The 25,642-nt window shown below is 32.9% G+C and overlaps 1 protein-coding gene across 2 annotated transcripts in view; it reads left to right on the forward strand.

Annotated features, from left to right (window-relative positions):
* Positions 1 to 25,642, forward strand: part of LOC140434177 (uncharacterized) — a 929,087-nt gene that overhangs the window by 868,474 nt on the left and 34,971 nt on the right. For both annotated transcript variants that reach the window (XM_072522244.1, XM_072522245.1), the window contains exon 7: positions 7,192 to 7,423. In XM_072522244.1, the coding sequence (XP_072378345.1) occupies positions 7,192 to 7,423 (232 nt within the window). The remainder of the gene's footprint in view (positions 1 to 7,191; positions 7,424 to 25,642) is intronic.

The raw sequence follows: 25,642 nt of genomic DNA on the forward strand, positions 1-25,642 counted from the left end.
TTATCGATAGTGATTTTTCTCCTTTTGCCAAGTAGGGATATAAGGGAATATATGTTTGATGATTTTGTATTACGGGGTAAACATGGAAAAAATCGTAATTTTCTGATTGGAATATAGGAACATGGATAGCGAATATAAGCTTGGATTCGTAAAAGGTTACTTGGGTACTGAGAAACAGATAGTATGTTAGCACATTGTTAAATTTTGCGATTTGTTCTTCTTTGTATATATGTGATAAATATGACATCATTTCTGAGATTTCTTGGGTAGATATTATTGAATTATGAAGAGTATTTAATTTAGAGAAAACGATCGAATTTTCAATATTGTCAATAAATGTTATTAAATTTTGGCAATCAAGATTAATCTGGTAAAGAATACTTTGATAAGTTATGTAATTATCCAAAGTGATTATTTTGGTTTCTAATGAATATTTAAATTTTTCTATATTGTCTTGTAATTTTTGTTGATTTTGCCACAAGGTTGATAAAGATTGATTATAATGATTAACAAGCTTTTTGTACAAAGTTGACTGAAGGTTAAGTTCATGAATTACATTTTTCTGATTTAATTGTAAAATATTAATTGCTTTATCGTATCGTTCTCCATCGTCAGCATCTAAAGTTCCAAAAGCCCATTTATTAATTTTGCCTATTCCATCTATTAAACCTCTTTTAGAGCGAATATGTGGATGTAAATTTTCAAATTTTCTTTCGAGAATTTTTATTAAGAATTCGGTTCTTTTTGTCATTTGTTCAGCTAAGTTATGAAAAGATATAGGGTTAGAAGCGTTACTTACTATTAGACTATTCTTAAGGCTATAAAAATGGTTAGTTAAACTAGTTATCTGTTTAGTTACCTCTCTTAAATCTAGATAGTGTATAAAGGTATGCTTAGTGTAAATAATTTTACAGGGTCCTAATAGTATGGGTAACAAAGGATTCGTTATAGGAGTAATTTTTACATCTTCTCCTTCACATCTCCGTTGAAGTGCCAGGAATATCAGGAGCAAACACGTTGTCCGGATTTTCATTTTCCTGAAAAGATATTTTTTGTTTTACTTTGGGTTTTCTGATTATATTTTTATGGTAATTTCCTTTATTAGTTTGTAAGATAAGGCCTGAATCTTGGACTACTTCAGTCTTTTTAAATTTTGGTGCCTTTTTATCGCGCAATTTTGTTTTGACGTATGCAACGTTCTGGTTAGAGAAATCTGGAGGGTCATTTCGATTTTCTTCTAATTTATTAATTATTTGTTCTTTTGTTTCTTCGTTTCTACTTTTTATTATTTCGTATAAATGTTTACTTGCTTTTTTATGGTTTTGTACATAGTATGATAAAATAAGGTTATCGTCCAAGTCGAAAGGATCTGGACTATTAATGTGTCCTTTTATTATTTCAAATGGGGTAAACTTAGTGATGGAATGAATTGAATTATTATAGCTTAGAATAGCATGTTTTATTAATTGGTTAGGAGTTAATTCTTTATTTTCTTCTCTAAGGCAGCGAAAGCTTTCTATTAGTGTAGAATGAAACCTTTCTACGGGGGAGTTGGAATTACTATTTTTAGAAGTTGTGAAATGTAGTTCTATATGGTGAAGTTTACAAAAATCGTTAAGGTCATTATTTTTGAATTCTGTTCCACAGTCGGCAGTAATTTTATAAGGTAAACCGTGGTGGCTTACGAAGAGAAGTAAATTTTCCACTACGGAGGTGCCATTGACACTAGGTAAAGGATATGCTTGGGCATATCTCGAAAATGAATCTATAATCGTTAAATATGATTGGTTAGAAATTTTAAAGACATCTACATGAATATGTTCAAAGGGTTTTGATGCAGTGGGAGTTAGACTAAATTTTATAATTGGAGGATTTCTATCGTATTTGTTTTTAAGACAAGTTTCACAATTATTTATAAATCGTTCGATATCTTCTGCCATTTTTGGCCAATAGTAACGTGATCCTAAGGACATTTTTATTTCATTCATGCCGCGATGTCCTTTTTTGTGTATGTGATAATACTCTAATTTTTCTTTCTGTTCCTGAGTATCTATTACGTCAGTTAAAAATTTTGTGGAATGTACAAATTTAAAAGCGGAATTTTTAAAATAATTCTGAACTATTACTACAAATGTTTCTGGTAAAATATTTTCTTTAAAGTACAACGCATAAATCTTTTTGGGATCTATATATTCTTTTACAAATTTAAAAATACTTTCTTCAATATTTCTTTGGGGTAAAGTAACATAAAATCTATTATTATCGAATATTTTTTCATTTTTGCATTTTATTTTATTTATTTCTCCACCTGTTAATATAATTTGATTTTTATAAGTATTTAGGGCTTTTTCGGTTATGGGTATACCTAGAATGGGATTTTCTAAAGAGGTATGACAGGTTTCTAAGTCAGAGTCATCTCTTTCGGGATTTTCGAGAGGGGGTCGAATTTGTATGTCCGAAATAATATTTATTTTACTAGTTGATCCATCATTTAGTAAGGAGTCAAGGTCTCCTTCTGAAAGTTGCGGTAAGTCGTCAAGGTTGCGTAGTTCATTATCTATTATTTCATTTATAGCGCCTAAATTAACGTCCATCGATTCCGTTTCGAGAGCATTTAAATCGGAATCTATTTTAATTCTAGAAAGCGCGTCGGCTACTTTATTATTTTTCCCTTTTAAATATTGGATATCATAATCAAATTCTTCGAGCTTAAGTCTCCACCGTACTAGGCGAGAGTTTGGTTCTTTAAGAGAAAATAACCACTGAAGGGGTTTATGATCAGTTAAAATTTGGAATCTGCGACCGAAGAGGTAGGGTCGAAAATATTTGCAACCGTATACAATCGCTAGTAACTCTTTCTCTATGGTTGAATAATTAATTTCGGCTGAATTTAACGTACGTGAGGCGTAACATATAGGATGGTTATCTTGCATGAGAACAGCGCCAATTGCATAATTAGAAGCATCAGTTATTAATTGAAAATTTTTGTTAAAGTCAGGATAAGCTAAAATAGGTTCTGAAGTCAAAAGATTTTTACAAATATTAAAACAGTCTAAGAATTCTTTGTTGTGGATAACTTTCTGATCCTTTTTTAAACACATGGTCATAGGTTTAGTTATAGCTGCAAAGTTTTTAATGAATTTTCTATAGTATCCTAACAAACCTAAGAAGGACTTTATTTCTTTCTGCGTACGAGGGGTAGGAAAATTTTTAATCGCTCTAATCTTTTTTGGATTGGGCTTAACTCCGTCTGGGGTCACTATATGCCCTAAAAATTCAACTTCCTTTCTAAGGAATTCGCATTTATCGATTTGTATTTTTAATTGTGCATCTTTTAATTTTGCAAACACTAATTTTAAGTTTTGAATGTGCTCTTGGAGGCTTGTGCTAAAAATAATTATATCGTCCATATATACCATACAGATTTTGTTTTGTAAATCCTTTAATATTTCATCCATTACCCTTTGGAAGGTGGATGGTGCGTTTTTTAAGCCAAAAGGCATTCTTAAAAATTCGTAGTGTCCATTATTAACACTAAATGCTGTTTTTTCTATGGAGCAGGGGCTCATCTCGATTTGATGAAAACCGCTAGCTAAGTCAAGAGTAGTGAAATATTGTGCTCGTCCTAATTTGTCCAATATTTCGGTAATATTGGGTATCGGATATCGATCACTAATGGTTTTATCATTAAGTTTCCTATAATCTATAACACAGCGAAATTTTTGTTGATTGGAAGAATCGAGTTTCTTCTTTACTATCCAAAGTGGGGAGCCCCAGGGACTATTACTGGCTCTAATAATTCCGTCGTCTAACATTTTGTCAATTTGCTTTTTAATTTCTTCCTTGTGAACATAAGGGTATCTGTACGACTTTACATGTACAGGTTCCTCGTCGGTTGTTTTAATAACATGTTTTACTTTTGACGTAAATGTAAGTGGGTCACCGGGTTTCAAAAATATATCTTTATATCGCGAACATAATTTAATAATTTCGGATTTTTCTTCCGCGTTCATATGATTCGTTCTAATAAGATTTTGGATTTGCATTTTATCTATTTTATAATTATTTTGTCTATTAGAAAATTCAAATTTATAACATTGATAAACGTTAGAATCGTATGGATAAGCGTTTATGGGTTTTAATAAAGTTATAGATAAATTTTTATTAGTTTCATTGACAAATTCTACTAAAGCTAAACCATCATTTGCTACAGTTAGCATTTCTGGTACATACATATCACCTAAAATTATCTTATCAATTAATATTTCACCGTTCGGTACGGTCACAGGGACTTCTTTTCTAATCTTCTCATAAGGGCCAACAGATATTTCAAACTTTATGTCTGATGGTTTTCTAAATTTAATAGGGATTATTGTGTCTCTGCTAACGAGACATTTATTATTAAAATCAATGTTAAACTTCATGGATAATAGGTCATTAACGCCGACCAAGCCATCATAAAACTCATGAAAATCATATAATATGTAGTGCAGTATGTTGTTTCGATTAAATTCTTGGAACGCCGGTATGGCTGCTTGGTATTTGATATTTTTCGTGCCAAGAGACGTAGAAATTGAAACGTTTGAAGAATATATGCAATCTGAATAAAATTGTTCAGCAATACTGGGTTTTAGGATTGATTTCGTACTACCAGTATCAATTAATAATTTTAGTGGGGGATTAGAAATAGTGATGTAAGGTAAAGGGTTATTAGAGGTTAAATTTAATTCGATTAAGTTATTTGGTTTTCTGAGGTGGTTTCCTGAAAATTCTGAGGAAAATAATCTAAATCTACTTGCTCACCGGAATAGATATCTGCGTCGACGTCGCTATGCGTCTGTCCGCATTCTTGTCTATCGCAATCATTATTATATAATTCTTCAACTATAATATTCGGCTTTTGCCCATTATTTTGAAAATAGTTTCTATTAACATTATTTGTTCTTCTGTTGAACGTTGAAGGGAATCTAGAATTTGTGGAAATATTCATCGGTTCCGGCTTTGGGGCGCGATGTTGGGGAGTTCGATTTGGTCTGAAAACATTCGTATTTCGGGAAGGTCCAAAGACTTCAGAGTTAGTTGGGAGTCTTTTAGGGGGTAGCTGTTGAGGCTGTACATTAATAGGTTGGCGAGGCCATTGGAAATTTTGGGGATAATTATTATTTGTATTAAAGTTTGGATTTTGGGGAATAGAAGAATTTGTTTGAAAATATTGATTATTCATGGGATTATAAAATTGCCTGTTTGGATTAGGGAAATTCTGATTTCTGAAATTGCCTTTATTTTGGTGCGACTTATTGTCATTATTACTTGAATAAAATTTCTCGAAATTCTCAAATTCATTTACATAAGCTATGGCGTGTTCTAAAGAAGCTGGTGCTTTTAAATGCATATTATTTTTTAATGTGCCGGTACAACCCGTAATAAAAGTGTTTAGTGCTGTATTTTCGCAAAATTGTATGAAAACAGCTTTTTGATTTACATCAAGATTAGTATCATTGTTAATTCTTTGTACTATATTACTTACTAACAATTGTAATCTATTTCCAAATTCTATTAAATTTTCATTTCTTTGTGGCCTATTTCTAGTAAGTTCTTGTGTTAAGGATTGTAAATTACGTTTATCAGAAAAACATTGTATAAGCGCGGCTTTTAAAAGTGCCCAATTATTTAATTCTACCCTATTTCCTACCATAAGCTCAGCTTTTCCTATAAGTTTTCCTTGAATACATTCAAAGATGTGATCATTTAATTCTTGGTCATTATATGCTCTATATGTAGTAATTAAGTTATCGCAAAGATAAATAAATTTATTTAAAGTATTAGTATCTCCATCATAAGGTCTAATATTTGAAATTTTTGACTTAAATAGTTCCCAATTAATGGGACGATTAGCTTGAACAGTTTGGTTAGTTGCCATTTTAATATTTTTATTTTCTTTATTCTTCCTACCTTTAAAGTTAATCTTTAGATTCTTAAGTGATTCTACCAAGGAATCAGCGTCAATCATAAAATGAAAATATCGTCTAATAAACAATGTCTTAACAAGCTATCTTCCGAATTTATGAAAAATAAATAAGGAAGGCAAGAAGGAACTTGGCACTCACCTCGATAGTCTTTGCCAACTACTTCTCCAAATTCGTCCACCCAAATGAAGGACTGCTGTCACTGAAGGGCTGCTTTCCAATGGGGGCTGCTTTCCACTAAACGGAATGTTCTTTGGATTTGCACTTAAGGCGTTGAAACACCAAAGTCCCGAAAAAGTCTGCTTTCCGATAGATACGAAATTCACAGTTTCGCGACTCGCACAAATCCTACTGACTGCGCCAAATTTAAATTTCAAAAATGAAATTTGTTTTTTAAAAAACTATTTTTTATTTCTAATCTACAATCTTAATACATCTAAACTTAACAAGACCAAGAATAATAATGAATTTTATAATGCAAAATAAAACGAACAATACGGCAGCTTCTGGGGAAACTGCAGAGTAAGCCGCAGGTGTTGGTTGTGATTCTGCCAGGTCCGGACTTTCGTACCATGTAACTTGAGGTTGCTTTTTATAGAGATGAGTGTAACCTATGAGTAAGAAAGGTGTGTGACTAAGGATAACAGACTGATAATAAAACTAATAAGCAAACATTTTATTTCAAAATTTTTAAGTTTTCCCTCTATAACTTTTTCAGTGTTTATGATGTCAAAATTTTGCAAATTTTGTCGGTATATTGCTTACCGATCACAAGATTGTAGCGGTAAAATGTCAAGAAGAGAAATCGCAGATGACCCTCTTCAAACACAGAGAGTAAGGTACTATTTGAGTAATATTTTTAATGTTAAATTCTTTACAAAACAATGTATAATTAAGATAGTTTTTTTAGCTTTTGTTTATCGTCCTTTATATCGAGCAAATTTTATAAAATTTTAAATATGACGTAAAATTGAAAGACCTCTTTCCTCGGCTAACGAAAAAAGAATGAAGCGGTATTAGAGCGTAAATGTGATCACCAAAAGATTATATAGAACCGAAAGGAAAGCGGTGATCTAAATTGTTACTGACAGGAAAGAATCCTGCCTGAATACATCTTTGAAATTCTAAATATACATATACTTGACATTTGAATACGCATATTTCTTCACGTGTAATATAAATAAACGACAATATAACGATTTTTAAAAATACAATTTTGTTCCAGGATTACAATGACGATATCAGACAAGAACAGATGTGGGAGATGCAGGTGCTGTCAAATCAGAAAAACAGCAAAGGTGATGAGTCAAACGGAGGCGGATCACAGATAGAAAACAGCGAAGACAGATTGAGCGATGGAGAGGCGGGAGAAGGTAACGGGGCTTTCGGCACCGAATCTCAAAATTCCAAAGACGATAACAGTATGGAACATCCAGCTATGAGAGGTATTCAAGCAGGTAAGAGAAAAGTTTGAAGTATATAACAATGTTTTTAATGGGGATTTGCGATAAGTGCGTAAAATACCTATTTGGTTTTATGTGTTTTTATGTGTTTTATATGTAGGTCACTAAGTTTTATCTATTTTAACACATTCTATATTAAAGTTTAGGGCCCATATAATATAGAAAACCTTCTCGCACTCTTTTCTGGAGACTTACGTGTATTTCCAGGTTATATTTGGATCATTACCTTTAGGTTTCGACATAAATATCATATTATCTTGATGTAATTTTTATTAACAGTGCAAATTTTTATTATGGAACAGAGTGCAGTGCTCCAAAAATGATAAGTAAACCAATAAATGCTTCTTTTTTTTCTTGCAGTTTACGATTTTTTTTATTTCGAAAATATGTGTCCCGACAGCTAATGGTCATTGACACAGGTACAATTTACATTCATGTTTACATGGTTAATACTTTACATTGGGTACAAGTTAGTTACAATACATTTTTTATAATACATTTTGTTTTATATTAAATTGTATAACTTTGTGTTTTTTAAAAAGTTTAATACATTTTCATAGTTGCTGCTGTTTGAAATAAGTATGTCTTTTAGGTTGTTACCAAGATTGTATTTTCTTCTGGCCGCTAGGTAGTGTTGACAGTCAAGAAGTACATGAGTTACGGAAGTCGTGCTGTTGCAGTACTGGCACAAAATCTGGTTACTGGAATTCATTAGGTGTCCATGTGTAAGGCGTGTGTACCCTATTCTCAATCTTCGAATGATAGATTTGTCCTTTCTTTTCATTGGTGGGAGCTGGTGGTAGAAAATGTTTAGTTGTAGAACGCTTAACTTGGTATTGCTTCTTTTCCAATGATCATTCCAAAGGTCCATTATTTTATGTTTGATTGTTCTTTTTAAATCTGATGATGTTTGAATGTCTGTTGTTACGTTAAGGGAACATGCTTGTTTTGCTGCTTGATCGGCTTTTTCGTTACCTGGAATACCAACGTCTGATAGGACCCACAATATTGTTACTGTAGTTCCATTAGTTTGAAGGCGATTACATATACTCTAGATTTCTTGAACTATTCGGTGTATAGAATATACGTTTCTTATGGACTGCATGAAGGACAGAGAGTCCGTACAGGTTGCTATAGTTTTATCATCGTTGAGTGGAGTTTTCACCACTTGTAGTATTCCATATAGTTCAGCAGTATAAATACTGCAATTGCTGGAGAGTCGAAACAAGTTGACGATGGTTGTAGTCGTTGTAACAGCACAGCCAACACTTTCTTCAGTCTTAAGTGCATCTGAGTAAAGGATCTTATCGAAGTTGCATTGATGTTGTATTTCATAGAATCTTTGTTTAATAACGGAAGGTGATATTTCATTCTTATTATATTTGGATAATTCGATATTGAAATTTGGAAGTTTACATATCCATGGAGGATTTTGAGGGACCGTAAAAGGGCTGGTCGACAACAGATTGATATCTAAATAAGGAATTAACATCTCTATAGTGAATGGTACCATTCTAGGATTATTAGTAACTGGTAATTGTCTATTACAGATGAGATTTCTTGTGAGATTTGTAGGATTTGCTGAAACTCCATCGAAATAAAGCAGTAGAAGTTGTTGTCGTCTCAGATGAAGCGAAGATTCGAAATATTCTACATAAATGCTTTCCACCGGACTGGATCGGAATACTCCTAAACAGAGTCGAAGGGAAGTATTTTGGACTACATTTAGTGAACATAGTAGTGAGTTACTTGATGACATGTAGAAAACACTACCATAGTCAAGTTTGGAGCGAATAAGAGCTCGATATATTTTTAGTAGTGTTTCCTCATCGGCTCCCCAACTATAATGAGCTAGTGATTTAAGAATATTCATCCTTTGAAGGCAGCTACTCTTAAGTTCTCGAATGTGTGGTCTCCAGGAAAGTTTTTTATCGAAAATAATGCCAAGAAGCTTTATTTGATCTACTACTTGGAGAAAATTTCCATTCAGAGTAATGGTTGGAGATTGCGTGTTTTGTCTTCTGGTAAAATGAATAATTTTGGATTTGGATGGGGAGAAGTTAAGGCCGGATTGACTGGCCCAGTTGTTTATTTTACTTAGCGTGTTTTGTAGTAAAGTATTTGTGCTGGATGTGGCCTTTCCATGACAGAATAATATGTAGTCAGTATATAATACGTATTGTATAGGGTCGTTTATGAATAAACTAATATCTTTAATACTAAGGAGAAATAGTATGCTGCTTAGGACAGATCCTTGTGGGACACAGCTTTGTTTTCGTTGTCACTAGCATACAACACATCTTCCTCTTCAAAATTCAATGATTAGTGTAAATCTTTTTATTAAAGTCTAATTATAATTTATTAACAAATTATTCCTACTGTGATAGTCTTATTATTAAAGTCGTTCATCATTTAGATGGTTAAAATCATCCATATTTCCATACAAAATATTGTACACAAATGATTTCAATTTCACATTGCATAACCAATGTTATCAATTTCCTTGTCCTGACGAACACCTGCGATACAAGAATTTAATTAATAAAGCAACTTTCATTTAAATTTATAATCGGATGCTATAGGCCTCTTAAAAGTTTACATAAAATTTTCAGTTAATTTAGGCACATAAAAGGTGCGTAACTCATTTTAGGGTTTTGTTGGATTGGATCGGATTAATTAATTATATCTGAGAAACTTCTCAATTAACTTGTCAAACTAACTTATTTTCATTACCCAGTTTTCCTTCCGCGTATAATAGAGATGTTAGAGAAGCCTTTACTCGTTACGCCGATATTCGTTACTTTAATAATACAAAAGATTGACATTTAGGGCAAATGTTTGAATGTTAAAAAAAAAATAGTTGAAAGAAGGCAAATTGTACTTTTTTGTGGTGCTGTATCTAATCGAACATTGGCAAACCTCAGCGCTGTTTGGATTTTGTTGACAGTTTTTCAGAAGAGTAGAGTAGAGTATTTATTTAACTACATAACTGATATCAATATTGTTTGTAGCAAGTCAAAAAAAATACATAGTATATAAAAAAGGAATATAAAACGTAACTTAAATATATACAAACAAGAACACATATTAAACAGAAAAAAGATTTATGGCAAAGTTACGGTAAGCAGTTCAGAGGATGTTCTGCAATGAGTCATATATTCTTCTGAGCTGTTTAATACTTTTTGGCAAAATATTTTAATAGTTATAATTAAGACAATTTTTTTCTGAAAGATCACTTTTCTGAAAATCTACAGCAATTTGTTCGTAGGTATTGACAGTTTCGCGTATTGTGAACATGGAGATCAGACTGTTTTCTGTGAATTTCGGTTAGAACTTAAAATATCAACAGAGTAGGTAGCGGCATAATTTTGAATTTGATAAAGAAAAGTCGGCAGAGATCAGACTATTTTCTGTGAATTTCGGTTAGAACTTAAAATATCAACAGAGTAGGTAGCGGCATAATTTTGAATTTGATAAAGAAAAGTCGGCAGTGTTCTAGATAACTAACTCCTGCTAAAATCCTGACAGCTTTTTTTGCATTCTAAAAATTTGAAGTGCATTTGTTGAATTGCCCATATGTATAAACCATAGTTTAGGTGAGAGTGAAGTAAAGAAAATATATCATTTTTAATGTTACAAAGTTGACAACCCTTGCTAGTTGGCGAATAACAAATAATGAACTTAATAGCTTTTTCTTAAGTTATGACATATGAGCCGACCAGTTGAGTCGATTATCTATTCTAATAGTTTAACAGTCTCTTTGTTATCTGGTTCATTCTGTAAATTACTTGCAGATATAACCAAACTTTGCGTTTTATTAGAGTTAAGTTTTAGTTTGTTTGCAGCAAACTATGAACTTGATTCAGTAGAAAGAGACATTTTTAAATCATTATTATTTTTTCCTGATATAACGTATGTCGTATCATCTACGAATTGTACGGTTTTGTTCGGAGATATGAATTTAGGCAAAGTGTTGACATAAATAATAAACAAAAGAGGTCCTAAGACTGAACCTTGTGGGACTCAATGTTTTACGGATAGGAAATCGGAGAAATGAACTTTAGACACTACCGCCTGGTGTCTGTCACATAGATAAGAAGTTATAAGCTTAAGAGGGATACCTCTGATTTTATAGTAATTTAATTTGTGGAGCAAAACGTCGTGTGAAACGCAATCAAAGGCCTTCGACAAGTCGCAAAGAGAAATTGCTATGTGATTGCCTTGTTAAAGCCCCTCAATCACATCACTCACAAGATTAGTAGAATAGTCGTAGAACGAGCACTGCTGAATCCTTATTGTGAGTTGCTAAAGTAATTATTTGACTTAAAATAGAAATAAAATTGTTGTTTGATAACGTTTTCAATCACTTTGCCAAAAGTAGAAATAATGCTTATGGGTCTGTAATTGTTAGTTTTTGAGGAATCACCTTTTTTGTACATTGGTAGTACTTTTGAGTATTTTAGTACTTCTGGAAATACTCCAGTTGATAGAATTAAATTAATAAGATGAGTGAAATGTGTAACAATTAATTGGTAAGTTTCTTTTACAATTATGCTATTAATTTCGTGAACGTCCCTACAATTGGATTACTAAAAGACTTTATTATTTAAGAGATCTCTTTTTCCATAAAGTGGCGAAAAAAAAGGACTTGCTCGAAGAAGGATAATTTCTATAATTAAAGACGACATTGACAATAATAGTGAGAAGAGATGTAATTATGTTCTCTGCAACTGTAGTAAAAAATTGATTTATTTCGTCTGGAGGTAGATCAGGTCGTACCGAACTGGATCTTGTGTTGTTTCTTTCGATGTATTTACTATTTTCCGGCAGTGTCTAGGTTTATTATTGGAATTAGTAATAAAATTGCAGTAAGCTGACTTTTTATTACTTTATAATTACCGATTATATTTAATTTTTGTTGGTTATATACTTTGAAGAAATCGGGATCCTTAGAGGCATCTGCAACATGTTTAATAAGAGAAAGATTAGGTCTGTAAGACCTTAATTCATTATTAAACCATTGCATGGGTATTTTTTTAGCAGCTTGTCGTACTTTTTTTAGTTGAAAATGCTTTAATATTAAATTGTTATAAGTTTCGGTAAGAAAAACTGTTAAAAAATCAGGGTCATAATTAATATCGTAGAAAAAGTCCATATTTGTACTAGCTAGCATACGTGTAAGCTTTTGTAAACCAGAAAAAGTAATAAACGGTTGAACTGTTTGATTAGTGTCAACAACTTTATACTTGGATTCAATAAAAAAAAATTAATCACGATGGTCAGAAAAACAAGGTTCAAATACTCCCATTCTGTAGATATTTTCAGAAAAATTTGTCATAATGTTCTCGATGATGCACCTACTGGACTGGGATGTGAAGTATGATCAGTTTGTCTGCTTTACTAAGCAAGGACGTTATGACATTCTCAAAATTCACCAAAAACAAGTCAAAGTCACCCTTGCGCGATCTGTATAGAGTTAAAATATTGATTTTTATTAAAGGTACATAAATTGCACAAAACTCTGAACTTTGCTCTACATTATATTTATTTAGATTAAGAGAAGAATACATAAGATTTTCTTTTACATAAACTGCAACTCCGCCTTGTTTGCCAGAAGAAAGTTTTGCTGGTTTAATACTTTGCTGTAACTTCTTTATCCAAAAAGTTCTGACTTGTTCCCCTTTTATCATCAATCTAACATTTATTATTTTTTACATAATGTAATAAAATATCATAAGTCACTGATGGTTTTCCTGCTGATTTCTGTTAGAACAGGAGATGTTAACCGTAAGAGAACTTCTTCTTGGATAAAATAAATCCCAATCTTTTGTGAAAATTAAGTATATTCCAAAGAAAAACAAAAACCCCAACTTAAGTATCCCAATTCTTCCCAGGTGACTTCTAGTGAATGTGATGTTCTTGTTATGTATTTAAGGAATACCGCCTAAAAAGCATAACTCCTATTTAGTTCAGTTCTAGTTATGTAGGAAAGAAGGGAAGAGAAAAACAAACCAAGGTTTTTTTAAACTTATAAAAAGTGCCAAAATAAATTGGTTTGGTGATCAAAAAAACTTAATGATCTAAAATCTTGCTACGACCTTAATTCAATTGGAACCATTGTATGATTTTCTGAATCGAAAATTGAAATAAAATTGCTTGAAAATAATTTTGTCTCAATATCTTTATAACATATAAAATATTACCGTTGATTGAAACATTATATCCAATATTTCAATCAACGATTTTACTTGAATGAAAAAAGAAGGAAATGTGACCATAAATCATTAAGAAGTTGTCAGAATCCAACTTTCAGCAGAACTAAACTTCTTGAAAAAAGAAACTATATATTCCTTCTTCTTTACGTGCCATCTCCCGACGGAGGTTGGCAATCATCATGATTATTCTGATCCTAGATGCTGCCGCTCTGAATAGTTAGATTGATGTGCATCCACACCACTTTACCTTATTTGAGACCCGTCGGTGTTTTCACGTGGAATATTCGACCGAAGGTTCTTAAATTTTATGGATTTAAAGATCTAAAGATCTTTGTTTCAAATACTTTAGGAATTGGTTAAGTGACGGACTCATTACATTGTGCCCATAGAGACTTTTGTTCGACAAGAACATGGCAAAGTTTGGCAGATTTAGCAAAAGGCATATTTTTCCATAAAATTTGTGCGGGGTCCTTTGAAATATGAATATGAATATGAATATGAAGTTATTTCAATTTATAAGGAATATATAGAATGTATTGCATTTTTTTATGCACTGATCGTTTATCTTTGATTTTAAACATTGTTCTAATTATTAGATCCATTCTTTATCCCTAAATTTATAACTATTTTGTGGTAGATATAATTTGATATAATTTATTTCTTTTTCTTCGTTAAAACTCTAATATTATATTAAAAACGAAAGCTCTTTTATCATTAGCTTTTATCGAATAATTAACTATTAACAGTCTTCTATTATCTTCTTATTATATATTTTACTACATATAATCAAAAAGATAACTACAGTAATCCTTGTTAAACTAATAAAAGTAAAAATGGTAAAATTTGTTTTTACTTCTCACAGCTGCTGTTACAAGAATTTTTAATTAAAGTAGTAAGGGATTATAACAAAGAAATTACATACATTACGTCTGCGCTTGTTTCTGTAAAAGGACTTTAAAGTTTTACACTAACCATAAAATGGAGCTGATATTAAGTATATTAAGTTCTTTCGAAAATGAGTGCCTCGAACCTAAGCTAAACTTAACTCTCTTTTATATACACATTCCTTTAGAAAAAAAGAACAAAACTAAGACACTAATTCATTTTGGAATTAAAAAAATATTTTCAGGTGATATAATATACATATCCTTACTATTACACGTTCAATAACATTTTCCATTATCCCATCCAACATTCACATTTTCTATTCAATTTTCAAGATATGGTCAACAGCGTAAGTATGTATGTAATCTATACTGGTTTGTAGTAGGCGCTGAATATCGTTAATTTTAAATGTTACGTTCTCTTTGGCAACATATGTTTAATTTGAGCCCTAATTAATTTAACTGGATTTAATTCGCAATGGTAAGGTGGTAGTCTCAAAACACCATGAAGTCTAGCCATTGAGTCAACAGCATATTGACGATATATATCACGATGCTCCTTGATTATTGTCATTAGTTATGCTTTGACCTTATCCTTTAAAAATGAAACACATTTTTCTCGTAGTTAGCTCTGTAAGTGGCTGTGATAAGATATATTATCCACTACTACGACAGAGTTACTATTTACACGCTAAAGATAGTTCTGGAGCCACTTCTTGAAGCATGTGGAGTGTATTTATTTATTATAGTCCCCAGTTTTTTTTCGATATAAAAACTAAGACACTGTTTTGTAGAAAACCAAATCGCTGCCAATATGAGCAACAATTAGACGCTGGCCCTTAACTGACGGTGCTCGCAATCCTATCGATAAATCTTCAACAAAGGCCTACCGTGCATTTGTTACTATTGTATCTTGATAAACTTTTTCGGCTGTATGTCCGGCGTTAACCGAAGTCTCATCGAAGCAATAAATTTTTCTTTTTGCCTCACGATATTCCCTAATTGAGACATTATTTTTATCCTTGTAATGGTTTTCGCAATAATTCACGGCTCATTTTAGGAAAATTATAGATTTCTTCTTATTTACTTAATACAAATTTGAGTTGGAGCTCTATTTTCAAAGAAAAATGAATGTATAGTTCTGCGGAGGATATTTTTGTTTGCTTCGTACAACTTTTCTCGCACACAATACGTTTAACTGTTGCCCCTGGTACTCCTGTTAAAAAATAATATCGACTAACAGCTTCCGTTGAAAGGAGTGTTTTTTTAGTCGATCATATACCTTCCACATAATTAGTTTTTCCTCTTGCGAGTCGAGTCTATGACGTAGATGTCGTTGTTGTTGGTCTTTTACTTTTTTAAGTTTTACTTTTATTTCATTTTATTGAACCTTTTATCAAACAGCCTGATATTAAATTAATCTGCTTATATCAGAAAAAAGTGGCTTGTTGCATTCAAAACTTAATTAATGTATACGTACTGATGATTATTTATTCCGTCTAACTTTAAAAAGAAAAGGACAAACAGAAATTGCAAAATCAATTTTAAATATCTATTTTATTTTATAATGAAGTAACTTTAATGAATTTGCATTTAGCTCTAAAGTTTTCAATTTTAAGTTTCTTGGAAGGATGTCACATCTAAAGTCTTTTAAAATATAGTTTTAATAAAATTTTAATGAAAATTCTTAAAACAGTGTATTCCTTTAAAAAATATATAAAAAGCATTGTTAAGTTTGGCCGTTGATTAAAACTTTCGATAAAATTTAAAGTTAAAGTTATATCGCCAACGTAAATATACCTAGAGTGTCCTAGAGAATATAATATGGTATTTTTTAATGGGGCACCATTTTATAGATTTATCGTGATGAAGAAGTTTTAAAAGATTTTTATATTTATTGCATTATGTCGACAAATAGAAATTCTGTTAACGAAGTTATAAAGAAAGTATTATAAGTTTTTACAGAAAATTCTTCTTCTTGTTCTAATGGCGCTACAACTCCTTGTGAGTCTTGGCCTGCTTAACAATGTTGTTCCATTCTGCCCTGTCGGATACTTTCCTTCGCCACTGCCTGATGTTCATGGTTTTAAGATCCCTTTCTACGTCGTCTATCCATCTTTTACGGGTCCTTCCTCTTGTTCTGTTTCCTTGGGGCTTCCATCTCTGGACTACTATTACAGATCGTTTATCTGGCATTCTTTCTAGGTGACCAAGCCAGTTTAGTCTTTGTAACTTTACAAATCTAACAATATCTGCGCTCTGCATTAGTTCATCCAGCTCGTGGTTCATTTTAATTCTCCACGAACCATCGCTGCATTGAGTTGGTCCAAATATCTTCCTTAGTATTTTGCGCTCAAATATTCATTTTTTTGCGCTTTTCATCAGTGGTTCAGAGAGTCCACTTTTCACGTCCCTATGTGACCACTGGTCTAATTACTGTTTTGTAGATTCTAAGCTTAGACTCACGATTCAGTAACTTACTTTTTATTCTTTGTATGCATAAAAGCACTTATTACCGCTAAAAATCCGTGCTTGTATTTCTTGACTGATATTGTTGTCATTTATTATTGAGCCTAGTTAGGGAAAAGTGGAGGCATATTTGAAAAGTATGGTTGTCTACCTTCAGATTCTCATGTTGATTCGATTTTGTGCACTCCATATATTTTGTTTTGCTTTCATTTATATATAGACCAAACGTAGCAGCTTCTCGTTTCAGTTCTATAACTTTTTCGCTTAATACCCGTTTGTTGCGGCTTATAATGGTAACATATGCGCATATTTGCATTGATCTTGTATTAATACAGCCGTTTATATCCAATTTTCTAACAACAGCTTATAAAGTTAGATTAAAAAGTGTCGTTAATAAGACATTACCTTGTCTAACTCCATTTTCAATATGAAAGGCCTGCGTCATATCTCCATTTATTCTCATCATAGCTTTGGAACCCTCCAGAGTCATTCGTATAAGTTTAACCAACTTATTGGGTATCCCTAACATCGATAGTTGCTTTAACATCTCTTGTTGATATACTCCATCAAACGCCTGTTTGAAATAGATATAAGTACAAGTTGTAAATATGTATGTTATATTCAACACATTTTTCATGTATACCTCTTAACATATGTATTTGGTCTATAGTTGGCCTCTTTGGTCTGCAGCCACATTGGTATTCACCAATCAACTCCTCCGAAAATGATTCCAGGCGGCTGTATATAGTTCCTGATAATATCTTGTAGACGACATTTAAAACTATTATGCCCCTAAAATTTTGGCAGTCGTTTGTCTCCCCCTTTGTACATAAGAAGTATGATTCCTACTTTCCAATCTACTGGAAAAACTTTTAGTGTCCATATGCGGTCGATTAGTTTATGGATACGCCTTCATAGCGCATGACCACCATTCTTTATCAGTTCTGCAGTTATTCCATCTGTGCCAGGTGCTTTGTTATTTTTTAGATGTTTTATGGCGTTTATCGTTTCTTCCAATGTTGGTTGCTCAACTAGTTGTTCTGCTGTATGGTGAATTATTTCTTCATTTTCGTTTTGTTCTTTTTCTGGGTTTAACAGCTGTTGAAAATGCTCCTTTCACCTTTTTATTGGACAGGAACCCATCTTGTCTGTAAAGCCCTTTTATGTTGGTCTTGTCGTATGGTTCCTTCTACGACATAAAAATATACAAACATAAGTTAAAATGGGACTTCACCGCTGAATCAAACCTGTGAATGTGAATAACAATTATAAAGTGCGAAAATAAAATAATTTGTAATAATTTACCTTACGCCAATCATCAATAGACCAGTCTTTATGGATCTTGGCCCAAGTTAAGCGTTTTTTAAACCTTTATGGTGTTAGTTTTGGCTTCTTAACAAGCCTGCGACATTTGAAACCACATTGAAGGTTTTTTACCACACTGGCCCTTCCTAACTGATATCAGAGGTCACTTCTCTTTGAGTTTTTGACTCAATCTTTTCACTATCGTCTGGGATACAAAATAGTTTTGTGTTATCTCTCTCTGACCAAGTGCTATACTCTCTAATAGAGCAGTAATGGACAAGATTTTCTCAACACAAAGATCTTTAGATTTACGTAACTAAAAATTTCAATCCAAAATTAATCGTCTTCTTTTATGATTAAGAATTAACCAAAATCAAAAGTAACACTGTTATGTAATTACTAGTGCAAATTTTAAATAAACTGACCACAAGTCTATGTTTTAAGTAAAAAAACTCAAAATGTAAAACAATTAGTTACTCCGCTAACACTAGTAAAACAAATTATACTCAAAAATATTTATTATAATCATAAAATAATACGAGTTGTCTTTCTCAAGGTATAATCTAAAAATGGCCGTTTTCCTACAATTTAAACAATTTCAATCTACCCTTTCCATCGTGATTCGTTGAATGCTCGAATTGTATGGTAATGTTCTTTCGATGGCGGCAAGAGAATATTGGAAATTAGCAATCACTGGCCAATTTCATGAATTTATGTAGTTCGTATCCTAAAATTAGGAATAATTGCATGGAGGATATACCTTTATTTGATTATTTGATGAAGATATACATGCAATAGTTTGATGTTACTATACAATTTTACCGGATATTTAATTAGTGTATGTTTGTTACATTGAAAATTTTGATTTAATATAGTAGCGGCAAATGATAAATATACTGTACATAAATCGTTTTTACAAACAATATTTCAAATTATATATTTATCTTTAGAGAACATGATCATATCTATCCCTTTAGTATTTCTTAAGAGAAGACATGCTAAAAAGTCTTGAATAAACTATATGGTTAGATTAATCAGTAAGAAAAATTATAGTTCGTAACTTATCAGAATGGTTTACTTAAATATAAAAGAATTCTTGATATTGTCCTTTACTATGTATTTCGGTCTTCATGAGAGCTTCCTTTCAATTTCCTAAACCCTCAAACCACGCACTTGTACGTGATTTACTTAATTAACGTTTGGGCAACATTAAGCTTGATGCCACAATTATTTTTAAAGCAAAACATTTTTAAAGGTTATACATGCAAAAATATTTAGAAAAAGTGTGAAGCGGATATGAGTAATAGACAGTTTCGTAATATCTTCAGAACAGTAGAAGCTCTGTATAATTTCACAACTCTTGGTCAAAAATGTCGAGACCAACAAAAATATCTTTTCATTGCGTTTATAGACTATGAGAAAGCTTTCGACAAAGTTAAACATAACATTCTCATGGAATGTCAAAAGCCAAAAGGGCACGACAAAAATGACAGTAACATAGTGAGAAATCTTTATTGGAACCAACAGGCTCTAGCAACATTAGATGAAAATAGCACGGATATGCAACAAATAAGTAGAGGTGTAAGACAAGGCTGTATACTTTCACCATTACTGTTTAATATACTCCTAAAAGTTATTTACACAAGCATTTAAAAACTATGCAGAAGGGATCAAGATAAATATAGATAATACAGTCATTATTGCTGAAAGTGAGAAAGACCTGCAGACACTACTAAACACAATCTGGATTAGTAAATATCTAAATGCGAGATCAGAAGTTCGATCAAAAATAGAGCAATCAACAGCAGTATTTTGGAAGATGAGGAAATTTCTGAGTAACCAAAAACTCAATCTGCAAATCCGATATTAGATGGTAAAATGTTATATCTACTCTATTCTTCTCTATGATGCCGAAGTTTGGACGGTTAATGTTGACTTTTAAAGAGACAAAGAACTTTTGACCATCATTAAAAGAAGAAAGACGGCATATTTGGAGCACATACTTAGAACGAGTACGAGTGTACAAGTTGTTGCAGCTGATTATGAAGGATAAAATCGAAGGAAAAAGAGGCCCTGGTAGACGACAAATATCCTGGCTGTAAAAACAGCACACAGACGCTTTTAATAAAAGCAGAAGATGGAGGTGAATTTGCAATAGTTATAGTTATAGCCAACCTTCAATAGTGGAGTCGGCACTAGAAGAAGAAGAAGAAGGCATTTGGATGAATGAAGGCGCAAATTCTTGACGGCGGGAACTAGATTGGTGGGTCCGTTCATGGAATAGGACGATGTTTTATTATGATTGAGGAGAGGCATTCACGTCGAAGGTAACCGTATACCACCGTCCGCTTTATTGAGACAACTAGGGCGTTCTTTGATCTCAATGTCTTCTCGGATAATTGGTTGTTTATAGAAATTAATGGGAGCTATAGCTCCAAAATTTTTTAAAATAATTTGAAGAGGTTGAAAAGTTTTGGCTAAGTATGTTGCCATTGGTTTGCGTAGAGCAGTTATATGCATTAAAAATAGGCCGCAATAGAATATTAGATTTATGAGTTTTAAGTAATCTGGGAGCTCAGGAGACTGAGACTGAGCTGATAAAGACTTCAAAGAGGAAATTGAAAGCCGTTCAGTATACTTTACTCGGTACTCGTTACTCGTTTGTCGGTAACAGGAAAACTAGATAAGATAAGATTGATATTATTACAAAAATAATTATTATCAAACTAACCTGACTTCCGGATTAAACCACGTCGATTTTCCCTATACCGGAATTTCGATATCCTATCTGATATCTTCTTCGGAGCTTCTGAGATCTCAGTTTCCTGAACTCCCAGATCTCTTGACTATACTGTTCACTTCAAGCAAAATGATGTGGACCCGAGATGACATCGGAGTGGATATAATGCACCAAATTTCCCAAAGAATACGGGAAATTTGCATCTGGGTAGAGGACTGGACAAAATTAATATATATTCTTCTTCATTAAAAGATCGACAGACTTATTTAGAAACTATCTTACAATGGCATTAGTAACAAACTGCATAGAGAGTAAAACCATTTCTACTGACAAAAAAGAGAGCGTGTTAGTCAAATCTCTATCAAGTGGCTTAAATATAGCTAGGTCATTTATGCGTATAATTTATAAACAATTTAATAATTGTTCAATATTAGAACGTGAAAAAACTTGTGGACTTTTGGAAGGCTCTAGGAAACGAAGGGACTGATATGTTGTGACAAATTATGACTGGGATATATAAAGAAGAAAGATGTTCAATGCATGGAGGAGAGAGACATAGATATAAGAGCAGTTTAAGTTTATGCCAGGAAAGAGGAATCGGATGTCTTGTTTTCTTTGAGACAATTGATAGAGAAATATAGCTTAAAGAAAAGAAAGCTACATTTGGTATTTGTAGATCTTTAGAAGGCGTACTATATAGTTACTAGATAAGACCTGTGGTGATGTATGAGAGAGAAATGAGTTTATCATATATCATTAGCGGATTCCAATTTTTCATAAAACTACTATTTTTGTTTCTCATCCCTTTCTTCCGTTGGTTGTACATTCATTATACTCACATTGAAGAATTTGCCCTTGATTCTTAAAACACTTACTCTTGCTGATCGGTTTGAAGTCAAGGACTATTTGCAGTGATCTACCTTGGACTATGAAAGCTGTTCCAACGTTATGTCTGTTATTAAGACACATTATACACCTTGTTGTCAGTTATTTAATATTTCTTGACCAATCCACCGTACTTCTTGTATGATTGTGATACCTAACTGGTAATGTGATAGTTCTTTACAAAGATTCTTTATTTTTTTACTTTGATATAGGGTTGTTACACTCCAGGTGAAGGTTTTTACATCATTTATTCTTCGTTCGTAACTTTTGTCGTCCAGTATGTCTCGCTTTGGAACTCTTCTGTTATGTTTACCATACCTTAGCCGATCTGTTCCAGTTTTGTAGCGTCGAAAACTTCCATCAGCCATCTAGCCATCACCCCTCCTGTGAACTATATAGCATACACCTATTGCATGCCATGCATTGCCCATGGGTCACGAAAGTGGACGTGGAAGTAGGATTTGTTGGTATGTTCTGTTAGAGTCATAGAGTTTTAGCATAGCAAAGACCTAGACAGGCTTTTTTATCTCTAAGACCCAAACTCCAACCATTTGATCTCCAATTTCAAATGACAATTGCCATATACTTCTGGTAAACTTGGTAATAACTAAATTATCAACATATTTTATTTTTCAGTAATTTTTACAACCATTTTTAATTTTAATTTGTTAATAAAGATTTTTTCGATGACTATTTTATGCGGAGGAGACCTGAATGCCAGAGTAGGAAAACAAGTTCAAAGTAAAGTGGTAGGCATGCATGGAGAAGAAACTGTTAACAACAACGGAGAAAGACTCATAAATATATGCCAACAATATGAGTTAAAGATTTTGAATGGTTTTTTCGCCCACAAGAACATACATAAATACACCTGGTATCAGCACACAAGAGGTCTAAAATCGATAATAGATTATTTCATAACAAGACAACAAACTAAGTTAAGAGTACAGGACGTAAAGGTGAATAGAGGAGCAGAGTGCGGCTCGGACCACTGCCTGATAATAGAAAAAATATATACACCATTCGTAGACAGGAACCACACAGATATCAACAAAGAACACAGAAAAAAAATAGAGAGAACTACGTACACCTTAGATAATCTAGATAACGAGAGCACACAGTTACTTTACTCCTGGAGACTAACACAAAAACTACAGGAATCACACAGATCAACGACGGATGAATACGAACATACGAAAAACTGCATGAAAGACGCAGCGCTAGAAGCCTTAGGGCCACAGGTACGAAGAGTAGATAAACCATATTGGTGGGATAAAGAAGTGAAAGAAGGTAAAGAAGAAGTAAAAAGAAAGAAGGAAGTATATCTACAGTTATTACAACAGGGAGACGAACATACAAAACAACAATATAAAAACTTGAATAAAGAAGTCAAACGAGAAGTGGTTAAAAAGAAAAATAGTACATGGGAACAAAAATGCCATTACCTAGACAACCATATAGGAGGGACAAAGAGCTCTGAAGCATGGAGAACTATAAAAACGATGAGAACAACGACAAAAAACCAAGTCATAATAAATAGAATACCAGAGAACACATGGGTAGAGCATTTTGAGAACTTATTAACAGAGAGAAGAGAAAGGTTTAAACAGACAAATGAACAAGTGGAAGTAGAAGGAAAAATCGAAATATCAATAGAACAAGTGAATGAAGCAGTTAAGGGAATGAAATTTAAAAAATCTCCAGGCCCAGGCGGAATACATCCAGAGTTGATTAGGTATGGATCATCAAAACTGTTTGAGATGATCCGAAAATTATTCGAAAGATGCTTAAACGGAGAAGAAGTTCCAGAAGAATGGAGACAATCGTATATCTCTCCAATACACAAGAAAGGCACAAAGATGGATCCTAAAAACTATAGAGGGATCGCAGTGATTGCTACTATAGGCCGACTATACTCAAAAGTACTACGAAACCTGATAGAAAATGATATTAAAGACATACAACCCGAAGAACAAGCGGGATTTAGGGCCGGACGCTCCACTATGGATAATATCTTCACATTAAAAATTGCAATGGAAAAACAAGTGCAGAGAAATAGAGAAACTCATATAGCTTTAATAGATTTGGAAAAAGCATATGACAGTGTATCGATCTCCCAACTATAGATAGAAATGGGTAACTTGAAAATAAACCCAATTCTTATTAACGCCACTCAAAAATATTACGAACAAAACTTTGCAAGATTTAAAATGGGACAAGAAATCACCTCTCCTTTTCAAACAACAAAAGGACTAAGACAAGGCTGCTGTCTGTCACCCACCTTATTTAAAATCTATTTGGACAGATCCTTAGTGAAATGGGTAAAAAAATGTAGAAACATGGGAATAACGGTGGAAGAAAACAAGCTATATACACTTTTCTTTGCGGATGACCAGGTAGTAATTGCCGAAGACAGCTACGATCTTAGCTATATGGTAAGAAAACTGCAAGAAGAATATGAGGTGGCAGGTCTAAACATGAATATGACAAAATGTGAATATCTCTCAGTGAGAACAGATGAAATATGTGACCTAGTCTTGGAAGACGACAAAATCAAAGGCGTGCAATCCTTCAAATATTTGGGGGTCATTTTCAACAAGAAGGGAAATAGCGCAGATGAAATCAGGGAAAGAATAAACAAGGGCAGAGCAGCGACCCGTGCCTTAAACTCTCTTCTCTGGCAAAAACAATTCGACGAGAAACCAAAAAACACATTTACGGTAGTATAGTCCAAAGTATTACACTTTACGGTTCGGAAGTATGGGACGTCATCAAAGCTAATAGAAACAAACTTATGACGACAGAAATGGATTATCTGAGACGAAGCTGCGGTAGATCGAAACTGGAGAGAGTTAGAAACGAACAAATAAGAAACAAAATGAAAATGGAGAGAAATATCAATGATGACATAGAAAGAAAACAATTAATCTGGTTCGGACATGTTAAAAGAATGCCAGAGTACAGATAGCCTAGGAGAGTACTGGAATGGATCCCTCCTGAAAGAAGAAAGAGAAGACGACCACGGAGAAGTTGGCGCAACGATATTGATGAAGCATGGCGGCAAGAGACTTAGAAGAAGCAACTGCATATGACAGAAAAAGATGGAAATTGGGGGCGGAGAAGCGGCGACAGCCGTAATAAATCCGTTATTATATATATATATATATATATATATATATATATATATATATATATATATATATATATATTTTATGCAGTTCAAAATGTGAAAAAAGCGTAATATTAACACAAAGCGTTTCGAGCAGTTTTTTGTCGTTTTATCTCGTTTTGAAACAAAATTTTAATTAGGTACTTTTGGAGTAAATTTAAATACCTTTGAAGTGCGAAATATGCATAATTTTAAGCAACAGAACATTTTTGAAATGATAAACCCATTACTTCTTGCACCATTTTAATAACAAATGGGACGGCATGTAGCGTGCACAAAGAAAATAAGAATCCAGCAGCAAACAAACAAAATTCCCGGTTTCGTTATTGCACGTAATTTTCGTCGGGAAACGGAATATTAAACTACTTGCGCTTTTCGCGAAATTACATCCACCCTTTGAGTACTGCGTCGAGTAACACTGCTTATTATATACCTACTTACGTTTTCATTCTCCCCTAATCTTTCATTCTGTATTGGCTTCAAAAGAGAATCCTATTAGCGGTTGCGCTACACAATTTTCTCCAATTTAGCCATGATTGTTCTGAT

Source organism: Diabrotica undecimpunctata, chromosome 2 (assembly GCF_040954645.1).
Source record: "Diabrotica undecimpunctata isolate CICGRU chromosome 2, icDiaUnde3, whole genome shotgun sequence".
Taxonomy (NCBI): Eukaryota; Metazoa; Arthropoda; class Insecta; order Coleoptera; family Chrysomelidae; genus Diabrotica; species Diabrotica undecimpunctata.